The 14,800-nt window shown below is 51.5% G+C and overlaps 1 protein-coding gene and 1 gene segment (V, D, J or C); both read left to right on the top strand.

The window, feature by feature from the left end:
* The first annotated feature begins 1,326 nt into the window (after positions 1-1,326).
* Positions 1,327-3,718, top strand: LOC128919456 (uncharacterized). The gene is made up of 4 exons (XM_054224779.1): positions 1,327-1,431; positions 2,288-2,583; positions 3,239-3,370; positions 3,569-3,718. Exons 1-4 carry the CDS (start codon positions 1,371-1,373, stop codon positions 3,716-3,718), a joined length of 639 nt encoding a protein of 212 aa, XP_054080754.1. The 5' UTR covers positions 1,327-1,370.
* Positions 3,719-12,131: 8,413 nt separating this feature from the next.
* On the top strand, positions 12,132-13,290 carry LOC128919280 (Ig heavy chain V region C3-like). The segment is given in 2 exon segments: positions 12,132-12,264; positions 12,665-13,290. Coding segments are annotated over 2 exon segments (396 nt in total).
* Positions 13,291-14,800: the final 1,510 nt, after the last annotated feature.

The raw sequence follows: 14,800 nt of genomic DNA, 5'->3' as shown, positions 1-14,800 counted from the left end.
AAACCCAGGCTGACTGTGCCTGATCCCCTGGTTGTCCATTATATGACTTGTAAAGGCACTCAAGATGATCTGCTCCATGACCTTCCCTGGTACCGAGGTCAGACTGACAGGTCTATAGTGTCCCGATCCTCCTTTCTGCCTTTCTTGTAGATGGGTGCTACATTTGCTCCCCTCCAGTCCATTGGGACCTCCCCAGTTAGCCATGACTTCAGGCAAATAGTGGAAAGCGACTTGGCGAGTACGTCGGACAACTTTTTCAGGACTCTTGGATGTAACCCATCTGGTCCCAAGGCTTGTGTGCATCCAAGTGGTGTGGCAGGTCACTGATCACTTCCTCTTTAATTGTCATGACCTCCTGCAGCTTCCCCTCCCTGTCTCCCAGCTCTTGAGGCTGGGTGCCCAGGGAACAGCTCGTTCCACTGCTAAAGACAGAGGCAAAGGAGGCATTGAGCACCTCAGCCTTTTCCTCATCCTTTGTGACTATGTTTCCCTCTGCATCCAATAAGGGAGGGAGATTTCCCCTAATCCTCCCTTTGTTGTTAATGAAGTTATAGAAACATTTTTTGTTATCCTTAACAGCTGTAGGTAGGTTGAGCTCGAGCTGCGCTTTGGCTCTCCTAATTTTCTCCCTGCATAGCTTCACTACATCTTTATAGTCTTCATGAGAGACCTGCCCCCTCTTCCAAAGGTCATAGACTCTCCTTTTGTTCTTGAGGTCCAGCCAAAGGTCCCTATTTAGCCAGGCTGGTCTCCTTGCCTGCCTACTTGTTTTTCGGCACACAGGGACAGCCTGCTCCTGTGCCTTTAAGGCTTCTCTCTTGAAGTAGGTCCAGCCTTCCTGGGCTCCTATATCCTTCAGGGCAGCCTCCCAAGGCATTTTGTCAAGCAGTCTTCTGAACAGGTCAAAGTTTGCCCTCTGGAAGTCTAAGGTGGCAGTTTTACTAACCCCTCTCCCTGTTTCTCCAAGAATCAAAAACTCAGTCATCTCATGATCACTGTGCCCTAGACGGCCACCAACCCTTACTTCCCCCACAAGTTCTTCCCTGTTCACAAGAAGCAGGTCCAGGAGGGCACCTTCCCTGGTCAGCTCACTTACCAGCTGTGTGAGGAAGTTATCCTCCACACATTCCAGGAACCTCCTGGATTGTTCCCTCTCTGCTGTGTTGTATTCCCAGCAGATGCCCAGGAGGCTAAAGTCATTTGATGCTAAAAGCATTTGAGGCACAGGAAGAACAGATCACTGCTCTTACCTGCTTCTTCCTTTGCTCCCCCAACAGCATTGTTTCCGGCATCTCTGTTATCTCGGGGCTGGGAGGGACTTTTCTGACTCTCTCTCACTCGACAAAGAAGTGGGTTCTCGACATCTCGACATGCATCTTGACATGCACCTCGGATATTTCATCCTCATGGCCTTCCTGGGGCAGCTGCTTGGTAAGTCTTGGCATTCTATAAACTCATCCTTATTCTCCCAGGGAAACCCTTGACAGTGTTACCAGCTCCATGCAGAGAAATACTCTTGAACAGTGGGAAAATGCTGGGAAATGTCAGTTGTACCAGTTATCTCAAGGAGCCCTTACTTTTGGAAAGGAAATGAGAAGAGAGAGAAAAGATACTTCAAACTTCTCCATCTTTTCTCTCCCCTGTGGCCGACTTCTCTCTGCCTTTCTCTTCTCATTCTCCTGCTGTCACCATAGGAGATCTCAGCTCTCTCTGCAGTCTCATGTTTCTCTCTTTGCATCAAAAATTAGCAGATTCTTTCAAAGCTGTTACAGGGACTTTAAAGCTCTCATCCCTCTAACGTTAATAGGGTGCCCCAGGCTCTGCCCTTCTGGCTGGCACATGTCTGCCATGGCCTCCAGCTTTCTCCTGGTTGACAACTCAGCCAGGGCTCCCTCTTTCCATGCTCAGCTTTGCATATACTCAGGGAGATAGGAGCCCTCAGAGATGAGAGGGATAGCAAAGCAGGATGAATCTTTTTGCTGTAGGTCCCCAGGCCCCTCAACCTGCAGGAGGGGTGCTAGTTCTAGCACACAAATATTAGGCATGACAGGCTCTTCCCTGGTTCTCTGGTCCATAGGAAGAAGAGCAGGGAGGTGGAGCATGGACACTGCACAGCTCTGCTCAGGCTACATGCTGGGCTGAGATCTCTGAGCTCTTGCCCAAAATGACTCTCTAGCTGACTGTCTGCAGATCTCAGGGAGCCTTCTCCACTAGGGTTTCTCACCTGCTTCGATTTTGCTTCCCATAGCCTTTCCCTGCAGAACTGCTGACATTCACTTTCTTCCAGGCACTGTGGGGAAGACCACTGTGACACAACAAGAAGGACAAGTCACAGTGAAGCAGAAAGGAGCGTTCCAAACTACCTGCACCTACCGGACCTCTGCCTTTGGAGACTTGTTCTGGTACCAACAGAGGAAAGGCCAAGCCCCACAGCGTATCTCACATCCAGTAACACGTTATGCAGAGCAGAGTGGCCGTCTCACCACCATGCTGAACACCACCGAGAAATACAGCCTCCTGCAGCTGGAGGAAGTCGAGCTCTCTGATAGTGCCTTGTACCTCTGTGCAGTGCATGACACCCTGGTGCAGGGAGCTTCCTTGGCTGTGCAAGAACCCAGGGCAGGGAGGGGATGTGTCTGTGAAAGGCTGACCTTCAGGGATGGGGCCCTCAGGTGTGCCCTGGCAGTGCTGCTTCCCCTGTACACCTGAGATCTGCAGTCCAAGATCCTCTTCCAGGAGGAGCCAGTGTCAGTGGCTTGAGAGGAAGAAGGAGGTTGTGAAAGAGTATGAGGTTGCCTTGTTTTCACCATGTGTTATGTGGTTATTATGCCCAACATCTCTGGTGAGCTGAAAGACAATGCAGAAGATAGGGATCACTTGTACAATTGTTCCTTGCTGCTACTCTTTGATCTCTGGATTTCCCTACTGCACGCTACTTCTTCAGGGTTTCCTGCAGATCTGTCTCTTAGAGTATCTACTCTGGGCTGTGTCCCTCAGAGGTCAAAGTAAGATGGAAAACACAAATAATATGCCATGTCACAATGCTCCTTCTTGGATTACTTGATTCTAACTGTTTTGGATAATACTCAGAACCACCTTGTGGACCCTTCAGTTGGTATCTGGCGGTGTGCTGAGATCTGGAGGACATGCTCTCCCCAGTACACTCTTCCTGTCCTTGGAGTCATTCTCCTGCTCTACTTTGTGGGCTTCTCTCAGCCCTGCCTCATTTCTTCTGCAGTGTGACCAGGCTGTACAGCTCTATCCAAGATCTCAGTGGGAGAGCAGACCACCAGGCAGAAGTGGGCAACAGGCCCTGCCAGGAGAAGAGCTGGCCTTGGGGAAAGCTGCCTCAGGCCTGGAGAAAGGCCAGGTATGTCAGGTGGGAGCTGGATGTGTGTAAGAGGCATGAGGGCCCTGGCGTGTGGCCTAGCCAGGCTGATTTCAACATCGACCTGTGAGTCCCCTTAGCCTTGCACATCTGTGTAACTGCTGGGCTGTGCAGGGAACATTTTGAGAGGAGCAGGGTGTATAGGTGGCCTGCCCTTACTACCTTTGCCCTTGGGTTTAGGCCACGCTCCCTCATTCAGGGGACAAGTGGGAGAATGAGGATGAGAATGTCAGGGGTTATTCTGAAGGCTTTTCCTCACACTCGGGGGTTGTTTTGAAGGCTTTTCCTCACACCATTGTCACTCCTGTATCCTTTGGGACCATCTCCTAACCAAGTTTCTTTTCCCAGCGCAGGGCTATCCAGAGCAGGAGGAATTCCCTTCCGCACAGGCTTGTGAGCTGCTGACCTCTCAGAGCCTCCAGCAGCACAGGACTCCTCTCTAAGGGATAGCAGTGGTCAACCTCTCCATCTAGAGGGTGTGCTCTAACGCCAGGGGATCATATGTGAGCAGAGATGCTGGAATACAGGGCCTGATATACACTGGCTGTGGAGGAGCTGAGTGTGTCTTCCTCCCTGCCCATCACCCCACCATGAACTCGGACTATGTAAAATTCTACCTCTGTCACAAGCATGAAGCTTCAGGCTACCCAGCTTGTTACACTGATGATGACAAAAAAGCTGAGTATATTGAAGATGACAGGCAGAAATAAGATGTCACTTTGCAGCCTGAACATAATAAGAAAATGCTGTGAAACGTCAAATTGCAAAACTTTTAAAATCCTCTGTAGGGAAAATTTGGACATAGATCCAGCCTACCCAACATAAACATTGTAAGATAACCAGATGAGTTGTATGGTTACCTCTTTTCTCCAGCTTACGATGTGTCCTCTTGTGACTTTATTGGTGAGGGTGTGGTGACTATCACATAAAAGCATGCCAAAGGGTGCATGACCTTGTAGTACAATACTAACATTTCTATAACTTGTTTCACAACAGCATATGCACACCTAGATCTTCACAGTCTCTTAGGTGCCCTGCAAGACTGTTGCCTCTGTCTCAACACAGATTCTATGATATCTGTGAGTCATCTGTGGGACTGGGACCTCCCTGCTTGGTGAGTACTTAGGCAAGTTGACAAGCAAATGTCTGCCAGATGACCATATTGTGGAGTTTGTGTCATCAGGCCCCAAATCCTACACCTACTTGCAGTCTGAAGGAAAATGTTGTCAAAGGTTAAGGGCATCAGTCTAAACACAACACACAGAGGAAAAATAAATTTTGAGGCACTGAGGGATCTTGTGTTGGCTTATGGTGTAAATCCAGACAGTGATGACCCTAAGAAGATTGTGATATAGCAGTGTTCTATCACAAGGAACAAGCAAAAGTGGGTAAAAGAAACCAAGGCTCCTTTAGAAGATGCAGAAGGTGGTCTATGGCAAAAGAGTACTGGCTAAAAATTTAAAAGCCTCCTCTTTGGCTTTTGATCATGAGTGTGTGCTGAAAACATTCCCTTTCTGCTATCCTGGAAGGGTTTAGAAACTGGGAAAAGTTATTTTGTAAAAAGTCTTTGGAGAGTCACAGAGTGGTTGAAGTTGGAAGGGACCTCTGAAGATCACTTTGTCTAACCACCCTTCTGAAGCACAGCCGTCTATTTCAGGTTCCCCAGCCCCATGTCCAGATGGGTTTTGAATATCTCCAAGGAGGGAGAATCCACAGCCTCCCTGGGAAACCCATACCAGTGCTCTGTCACCCTCACCAGTAAAGAGGTGTTTCCTGATTTTCACAGAGAACCTGCTGTGTTTCAGCCTGTGCCCATTGCCTGTGGTCCTGTCACTTTGCGCCTCTGAGAAGAGCCTGGCTTTGTCTTCTTTGCACCCTCCCTTCAGGTATTTAGATACACTGATAAGATCCACCCTGAGCACTCTCTTCTCTTCGCTGAAAAGTCCCAGCTCTCTCAGCCTTTCCTCGTAGACGAGATACTCCAGTTCACCCATCCTCTTTGTGCACTTTCATTGGATTCTATCCAACACCTCCATATCTCCCTTACACTGGGGAGTCTAGAACTGGACCCAGTACTCCAGTGCTGAATAGAGGGGAATGGTCACCTTCCTTGACCTTCTGGCAACACTCCTCCTAACAGCCTAGAACACTGTTGGCTTTCTTTGAGGCATGGGCACATTGCCAGCTCATTGTCAACTTGGTGTCCAGCAGGACAACCCAGGTCTTTTTTCTCAAAGCTTCTTTACAGCTGGGCGGACCCCAGCACATAATGATGCCTGGAGTTGTTCCTCCCCAGGTGCAGAACTTTGCTCTTCCCCTTGCTGAACTGCATTAAGTTCCTTTCGGCCCATTTCTGCAGCTTGTCAAGGTCCCTCTGGATAGCAGCATGATCCTCTGGTGTACCAGCCACTCTTCCCATTTTAGTGTCAGCTGTGAACTTGCTAAGGGTACACTTTTCCCTGTCATCTAGATCAGTAATTAAGATGTTGAAATGGATTGGAACAAGTATTGACCCCTGAAGGACCAGTAGTGACTTGTTCCACTGATCATCACCCACTGGCTGAAAACTGTTCAGCCAGTTTTCAATCCACCACACTGTCTGCTCATCCAGTCTGTACATCAACAGCTTCTCTAAAGGATCATATGGAAGACAGTGTAGAAAGCCATACTGAAATCAAGGCAGACTATATCCACCACTCTTTTCTTGTTTACCAAGATACTCATTTCATTGTAGCTGGATATCAGCATGGTGAAGCATGACTTCCCTTTGGTGAATCCATGCTGACTACACCCAATCACCTCTTGTCCTTCATGTACCTGGAAATTGTTTCCAGGATTAGCTGCTCTATCACTTTCCCAGGATGTGTATGCGTTCCAGCAGAGCACCTCTCCTTGTTGGCTCACCTATGACTTGAGTGATTAAGCTGTTGTCAACACAGTCCAGGAACCTCCTGGCTTCCTTATGTCCTCCTATGTTTTCTCTCCAGCAGATATTGAGGTGGCAGAAGTCTGACATAAGGACCAGTGCCTGTGAATGTGAGGCTGCTCCTCTTTGTAGAGGGCCTCATCCACACGTTCTTCCTGATCAGGCAGCCTATAGCCAACACCCATTAAAATGTCACCCTTACCTGTCTTCTCTTTAATCCTTAACCACAACCTCTCAGTTCGCACACTATGCATCCCCAGGGAAAGCTCCATGCATTCCAATTGCTCTCTCACAGAAAGGGCTTCTCCTTCTCATCTTCAGAGTCCATCCTTCCAAAAAAGCGTGTAATCCTCCATTGCAACACCCTAGTCACAGGAGCCATCGTACCCTGTCTCCGTGATCCCAACAACCTCACAGCCCTGCAACTGCACACAGATCTCTCTCTCCTTGTGTTTATTCCCCATACTGCATGCACTAGCATACAGGCACTTGACAGAGGCAACCCAGCATGTTGACACCCTAGAAAGCATTTTGGGGATTTCACCACTATGCTGGCTTGTAGACACTTCCTTGCTTACATGCAGCTCCTAGAAGTGAGCCTGCTTAAGCCCTGTTTTCTTGATCTTGTGATCCCTTCCTGGCACATCACTCCAGGCCCTTTTCTCATCAACTGTATCCATCACTCCTTCACAAGGCTGCTGGTTACTCTCTCCCTCCCCTGTCATTCCTAGTTTAAAGACCTTATCAGGTCAGCCATCCTGCTGGCAAAGGTAACTTTGCCCCACTTGGTGAAGTGGATACCAACTCTCCTGAGCACATGCTACTCTGCAAACAGTGTTCCATGGTCATAGGACACAAAACCCTGTCACCAGCTCCAGTTCCACAGACAATTATTGACCTACATCACCAGCACCCTCTTCCTCATACCCTTTCCCTTCACCGTCGGGGTTGAGGAGAACACCACCAGGGCCCCCATGACCTTGACCACTGCCTGCAGAGCTCTGTAATCCGTTTTGATTCTGTTCAGCTTTCCCGTAGCAGTATCATTTGTGCCCACAAGGAGGTAGCAGTCAGAGGGCTGAACGAGCTTCTCCAGTTCCTCCACAATATCCCGGATCCTCGTGCCCAGCAGTCAGCAAACCTCTCTAGATGATAGGCCAAGTTGGCACATCGGTGCTCTGTCCCCTACAGCAGGGAGGCACTCATTATGATCCCCAGCCACTTCTTCGTAGTACACCCACCTGACTGGATTAGCAGGAGACATGCTGTCACAGCCATGATGAAGACAATTTTTCCCAGCTCCAGAATCCCTGTCCCTCGGGAGACTCTCAGCACACTACGCCACAATTGAAAGAGATGAAACTGAGAAAGCTTTTACTAAGTATGTTATCACAGGCATCTTAGCATCCTAGACACTGTCCAGAGTGTTTTTTGCTAGGGTAAAAAGAGCTGCACCATCACTCTCAACACAAACAATAGTGTGCTATTTTAAAGCCCCGACTCTAATCTCCAGATTGTCCCAAGCCAGACAGATGTATCCTGGCCAGGTCTGGTTCCTTTTAGAAGCATGTGAAGATGCTATGAAGGCACCATATAGGTACCCGGTTGTCAATCTAAATGCTTCTACCCCAGAGGCTTTTAGGCTAATAACTGGTCTTTTCCCATCAGAGCTTTCTGCCATTTCCATATCGGAGGTGAGGGTGGAGGAAGAAAAAGGGAAAAGGACCTTTATAAGATCATCCAGCCCAACCACCCCTGCCATGGGGGGTTTTGTGTTCACAACATCTACAGACTTTTCTGTCTGTTGTGTCCATTTAAAAAACATGTTAGAGTAGGGTGGGGTGGGCTGAGCAAATACAAAGTCTTGCAGTTGGATCGTAAATTTTATTTACAGAATACATTTATGAAAATTGCTACAAGAAGTGCTGTTCTGGGTCTTTTACTGGTCATCCAGGAGCAGTGAGCCCAGGTACCTTCTGGTGACTGACAATTCCTCTGGGAACAGTGACTGCTTTGTCCAGGGGATGTTCACCACCTAAGCAGATTTCAGCTGAGGGTCTGTGATTTACAGGGACAACCTCACCTTGCAGCCTTGACTGACAGAGGACTGCATTACTGCAAACTTAGATGCAGAGCTGTGAAGACTCCTCTCAACTGTATGTGAAGTACCCACCAAAATGAGAAACACAGCAAAGGCTTCAGATTTTCTAGGAGGCTGGAGAGAAAGAAAGGTGCTGCCCAGGAGCAGTTGTTCCCTGTGCCAAGGCTGCTCCTTGGCACTTCTCCACTCATCGGCTCCAAACAGCAGGATTTTGCCCCCCACCCCTGTCCCTGCCCCAGTCTTGATCCCTTTCCAATGGGCCAGCAGCGGCTGGTGAGCCCCAAATTGTGCCCTTATGCTTTGCGCAAATGTAGAGCTGCACAGGGGATGGGGCTGCAGTTCCTCCCACTCCACCACCCCACCAGCCTGCCCTGCCCCAGCCAGCACTGACCCAACCCATCAGAATCAGGACTCCATCCCCATATTCTAGGAATTTATACGTTCACCCATTAAAATACCTTTCTTTCCCTCTTATCAGCTTCCTCCCCTTGTCTCCGAGTCCTCATGCGTGGAGAAATACTGAACAGCTGCTTCCAAAATAACAGAGGCTAAACTAAGAGAAACATGAAACCTTTTGAAAAGAGCACTACACCTGCATTTCCCAGAGCCCTGAACGTTATAAGAAGCCGTTGTGCTCTCAAAAGCCCTCCCAACAAAGAGCACACAAAAGCAGATGAACACTACAGCAAGGGAGAGATGTTCCCTCACGGAGTAAATCTTATGAAGGGAGAGGGAAACACAGAGAAAAGTGCAGGAAGACACTGAGACTGTCCACTCTTTGCAGAGAAGATGAGCAAAGGCAAAAGGTGAATGGGCCTCATTCTTGCCCTCCTCACTCCAGAGCTATGACTACGTCACACAGGCTCAGTCACATTCTGCAGGATGCAGCCATTTCATGTTGCGGCCAAGAGTGCCTTGTGCCATAGTGTGCTGAGAGTCTCCCGAGGGACAGGGATTCTGGAGCTGGGAAAAATTATCTTCATCATGGCTGTGACAGCATGTCTTCTGCTAATCCAGTCAGGTGGGTGTATTCATGCACTTTTTATTGTCTCCCACAGTTTTCAGTAGTCTACGCAGAGATCTGTGCTGACAAGATGATGAGATTAGGAAGAAATGCAGAGGGGTGGTGGAAGTAGATATCTGAGCTTTCCTTTTCTTTGGAAAGACAGAAAGGTTTGGGGAAAACACAGCCTTAAATGCAGAGCAAGTGAGAGAAGGAGGCTAGCTGCTCCACAGACACATTTCTGCATGTGTTGCAGGTCTTGTTGGAGGTGACCCCAAGAAGCAATTCTTTACTGAGATGTCAGCCACAGTTGGGCAGCGAGTAGTTCTGCCCTGCCAGTCCACCACTGAGGACAGTGACAGCACTTTGAATTTCTTCTGGTATCGTCAGCTCCCAGGGAAAACACTGAAATTTCTCATGGAAGCATTTAGAATTTCAGGGAATGACAAGTTCCGCAGACACCAATTCTCTGTGGTGGTCTATGAAAATAGAACAGCCCCCTTAGAAATAGCAACCGTCTCTTTTGAGGACACTGCAACTTATTACTGTGCTCTGAAACACCACATTAAGCCAAGCCCCATTTCCGCTTGTGCAAAATCTGCATTGCCAAGAACCGCACAGGAGAGGTGAGGCTCTGCATCTTCCAACCTTGGCAGTGCTTTCATCCCTGAAATGATACTCTCCTTCTTGTATCAACCTTTCCAACATCTCCGATCCCAGGTCCTTCCTTCTTTTCTCAAAGACCCCATCTGTGCAGAGATATTCACGCCAGGGACTTAGAAATGCAGGACCATGGGACTGTCTGCAGATGAGTTGAGACACTCTTAGCTTTCCTCACTTCCTCACACAGAAACCAACACTGCTCAACTAAATGATTAACACCCTTGGACATAACCTCCATGTGCAGCACCAATCCTTACTTGGTCTTGGTTCCTCCTGGAGCTGACACTGCAGAACCCAGTGCTGCTGGGGTGATAGCATCCTGGCCAAGTTCTTGACTGACCTGTAGACAGAGCCAGGGGATCCATATCTCTGCGTTGCTCCTGGCCAGCCCTCGCCCTCTACACAGCTACCCATTAGACCACAGACCCTCATCTTGCTCCTCTTTGCAGAACAGCCAAGGAGCAGGAAAGCAGATTCAGCATGGGAAAGGGTATCCTTCTCTGTGCTGCATATGGTTAAATGATGAGATCCTGCCACACCCCAGTCAGTGTAAAGTCAAATTCTTTGGAAAATACTAATAAAGAAAAAAGTTAAAGAAAGCGTAGTAAAACTAAGAAATACCTAAGTGACCAATGGCATTGCAGCCCATGAGGCAAGAGGCTCTAGAGATTAATAAAAAGTACCCCTAGCACTACCCTGAGATCATCAGATAACGTTGATTGGTAAAGATGAAGATGAATAAGATGATGAAGAAGAAGATGAAGGTGAAGACGATGAACATGAAGATGATGATGAAGATGGAGATGAAGATGATGATGAGAGCAGAGTTCCCCTGGGGTTGTGCTCACTGTTTGGTAGCACAAAGGCAATTTGGTTTAGGCAGCCTGGAGGCCAGGCGGGACTTAACATGGCCTGTTCTCCCCACAGAACAGGCCAGGGAGCCCCCTGCAGCCACATAGGTCCCGTCTCCCAGAAGAGGTTTTTCCCACCAGGACAACCATAACTGCAGGACACTGGGCATCACCACACTGCATCTGAAGGACACCTTCTTGTCTCCTGGCAGGAAAAACAGGAAAAGACACCCAACGGTGCCCTAGCAATTTGAACTACTTTCTCTTTACAACAGCTCAACTATTGGGTTCGGTGTAGGCACAGTGCCAAGGGAGTAAAGAGCTGTGACTGGAGCATAGAGTTGGGTGATGGTGCGGCAGGCAGGGGTGACAAGGGTACAGGCAGGACAAATGTCGGGAAAAGCAGGACTAGCTAAGACAAAGCAGTTCTGACCATGTGTCTCTGGGTATTATTTCCCACCCCAGAAAGCATGACAAGGAGAATGTGTTCCAGAGGGACTGAGCAGGTCCCTGCGCCTCCCTAGCAGCATCTCACACTGCCCACATCTCCTGTTTCCTCAAAGTGGAAGGCGCAGGGGATATAGCCCAATGTCACTGGTCACCCACAGGACAGGCATACAGACCAGCCTGAAACAGGGGCAAGAGTAAGTTGCAAGACACGGGAGGTACTACCTGGGACCTGCAGGGCTGTAGTGGTGGTGGGGAAGGGAAAGCTCTGCCATGTGGAAATGAGGTCTGCAGGGCAACGCGATGGAAATGAGGGAGCTCGCTTCCGCACTGTGTGTCTGGTCCCCGCGGGCAGGGGCTGGGAGTGAGGCCAGGGCGGGCTGGGGGTGCGGGGCACGGGGAGGGTCGTGCGAGGGGACGCTGCGGGCCGACGGCCCGTCCCTGCCGCTGGGGCTGCGGCTGTGGCCAGGGCCGGCTGCGGGCGGTCGAGGTGCCGACGCCCTTGCGCAGGGCTCGGCAGGGCGACGAGGCGGGATAGTGGCGGAACCGCGCTGGCAGCCCCGGGCCAAGAGCCTCGGTGTGCCGGGGCGCCGCGCTCCTCCTCTGCGCACGGCCCTGCCCGCGTCCGCCCTTCTCCTGCCCCAAAGGGGCCGCGGCAGTGGGGGGCCGGGCCGGGCCGGGGGTGTTGGGGGCGGTCAGAGATGTGGGCGCGGCCCCAGCGAGGGGCCGAGCCGGCGGGGCGGGCAGGAGCGGGCCCGAGCGCGGCTCCGCTCGGCTCCTGGGCAGCACCCGCCGGGCGCCGTCCAGCCCCGGCGCGGCAGGGCACGATGGCGGCCGGGCTGGTGCCGTGGCTCCTGGCCTTGGCCTTGGCCTCGGGGCCGGCAGGTGAGAACCGGGACGGGAGGGCGGCGAGGCCGGGCCCGGGGCTGGGGCTGCTCGCGGGCGCGCTGCCCGTGCCGGCGCCCCGGGGCTGCGGCTGTTCCGGCGCCGGGCGCGCTGTCGGCTGCCACTCGCCTTGGGCGGGGAAGCGGGGAAGGGGGGAACGGGGGGGATGGGCGGGCGAGGGCCGGGGGAGGCTTTGGGGCGGCGGGTCGGGCCGCAGTGTGGGAGCGGGTGCGGCTGAGCCCCTAGGGGGGCAGGCGGGGCATTGCCCCGGGTGCGGGGCTTTGCCGGGAGAGAGGGGGGTGGTGCTGTGGCTGTGCCGGGGCGGGGGGCGCCGGGGCGGCGGGGGAACGTCGTGGGGCCGGTGGAGCCCTGCCCGGCTGCCTGCGCTCTCCGTCCGCAGGGGTGTGGGCGCAGCTGAGGCTGGTGGAGGCCGGCGGAGGGCTGCGAGCTCCCGGGGACTCCGTGCGCCTCTCCTGCCGCGGATCCGGCTTCGGCTTTAATCTTCGTGGAATTCGGTGGTATCGTGAGGCCCCCGGTGGTGGTCTCGAGTGGGTGTCCTACATCAGTGCATCCTCGGGTACTACAAAGTACGGGCCAGCGGTGGAGGGACAAGCCACGGTGTCCCGGGACAATTCCCGTTCTGAGGCATCTCTGTCCATGAGTGCCCTGCAGCCCTGGGACTCTGCCCGCTACTTCTGTGCTGTTCACCCAGAGACAGGAAATCTAGCTGAGCTTTAACAGAAACCTACTGGGGCTCAGCCCAGGTGCAAGAGCAATGGGCCAGGGGAGTGCTGTGATGTGTGTGGTGGTGCTCAGGGCTGTTTCCAGCAGTGAGGGCTTACCACTGTACACAGCAGGTGTTTGTGGCCCGTCCTGCACACTGCAGGAATGTCTTTGATTGCCAATTAAAATACAGTGCAATGGAGAGTATAAAAAAGAAAAAAAACAAACAACACTAAACATACCATCCTACCTCTCTGTCCTCCTTTTTCTCAGGCTTAGCTTCACTCTTTCCCTTCCTCTTCCCAGGAGGCACAGGGGCCAATTGGAAATGGGGCTTGGGGTCAGTTTGTAGTATTTCTTCTGCATTGTTTCGGCACCTAAATCTATGGGTCCCTCTGGCATTCATGCCCGGGTATGAAAGAGCTGGCCAATGTTATGATAGGATCTCTCTCTGTTCTTTTTCAATGGCCTTGGGAGTCTGGAGAGGCCCCAGACAACTGGAAGCTGACAAAGTTATCCCTGTTTTCCTGAAGAGAAAGAAGGTAAAGCCTGGTAATTACAGGCCTCTCAGTCTCACTTCAGTGCCTGGTAAAAATATGGAGAAGGTTATTGTGGGAGGTAGAATCACAGAACAGTAGAATGGTTAGAGTTGGAAGGGACCTTCAAGACCATCTAGTTCCAGCTCCCCTGCCCTGGGCAGGGACACCTCCCACCAGACCAGGTTGCTCGAAGCCCCATCTGAGCTGTCGTTGAACACCTCCAGGGATGGAGCATCCACAGCTTCTCTGGGCAGCCTATTCCAGTGTCTCACCGCCGCCACAGTCAAGAATGTCTTCCTAATATATAATCTAAATCTCCCCTCTTTCAGTTTGAAACCATTACCCTCGTGCTGTCGCTTCGCTCCCTGATGAAGAGTCCCTCCCCATCTTTCCTGTAGGCCCCCTTTAGCTCCTGGAAGTCTGTTGTAAGGTCTCCCAAGAGGCTTCTCTTCTCCAGGCTGAACAAACCCATGTCTTTCAACCTGTCTTCATAAGAGAGGTGCTCCAGCCCTCTGATTATCTTCATGGCCCTCTGCTGGACTCGCTCCATCAAGTCCTGAGCTGGATGCAGTACTCCAGGTGGGTCTCATGAGAGCAGAGTAGAGGGGTAGAATCCCCTCCCTTGCCCTCCTGGCCACGCTGTGGGGATGCAACCCAGGATGCACTTGGCTAGAAAGCCACGTGCTCATTGCTGGGTTGTGTTGAGCTTCTTAACAACCAACACCCCCAAGTGCTTCTCCTCAGGGCTGCTCTCCATCCGTTCTCTGCCCAGCCAGTACTTTTCTTGGGATTGCCCCAACCCACGTGGAGGACTTGCACTTGGCCTTGTTGAACTTCATGATGTTCACACTGCCCCACTTCTCAAGCCTGTCCAAGTCATTCTGGATGAATCCCTCTCCCTCTCCCTCTCCTCTCACTCTCCCTCTCCCTTTCGTCTCCTTGTCTCTTCATCTCTGTCTTCTCTGTTTTACCCAAAGAACAGCACACCCGGGTCCCTCACACAGACATGGACCTGTGGGAGCAGGTCCAGAGGAGGGCCATGAAGATGGTCAAAGGGCTGGAGCCCGTCTCCTATGAAGATAGGCTGAGAGAGTTGGGGTTGTTCAGCCTGGAGAAGAGAAGGCTCCAGGGAGACCTTATAGTATCCTTCCAGTACCTGAAGGGGGCCTATAAGAAAGCTGGGGAAGGGCTGTTTACAGGGCTTGTAGTGATAGGACAAGGGGCAATGGCTTTAAACTAGAGCAGGGCAGGTTTAGATTACACATCACAGAATC

This window comes from Rissa tridactyla, chromosome 19 (genome assembly GCF_028500815.1).
Source record: "Rissa tridactyla isolate bRisTri1 chromosome 19, bRisTri1.patW.cur.20221130, whole genome shotgun sequence".
NCBI lineage: Eukaryota > Metazoa > Chordata > Aves > Charadriiformes > Laridae > Rissa > Rissa tridactyla.
This window is presented reverse-complemented; position numbering and strand designations above follow the sequence as displayed.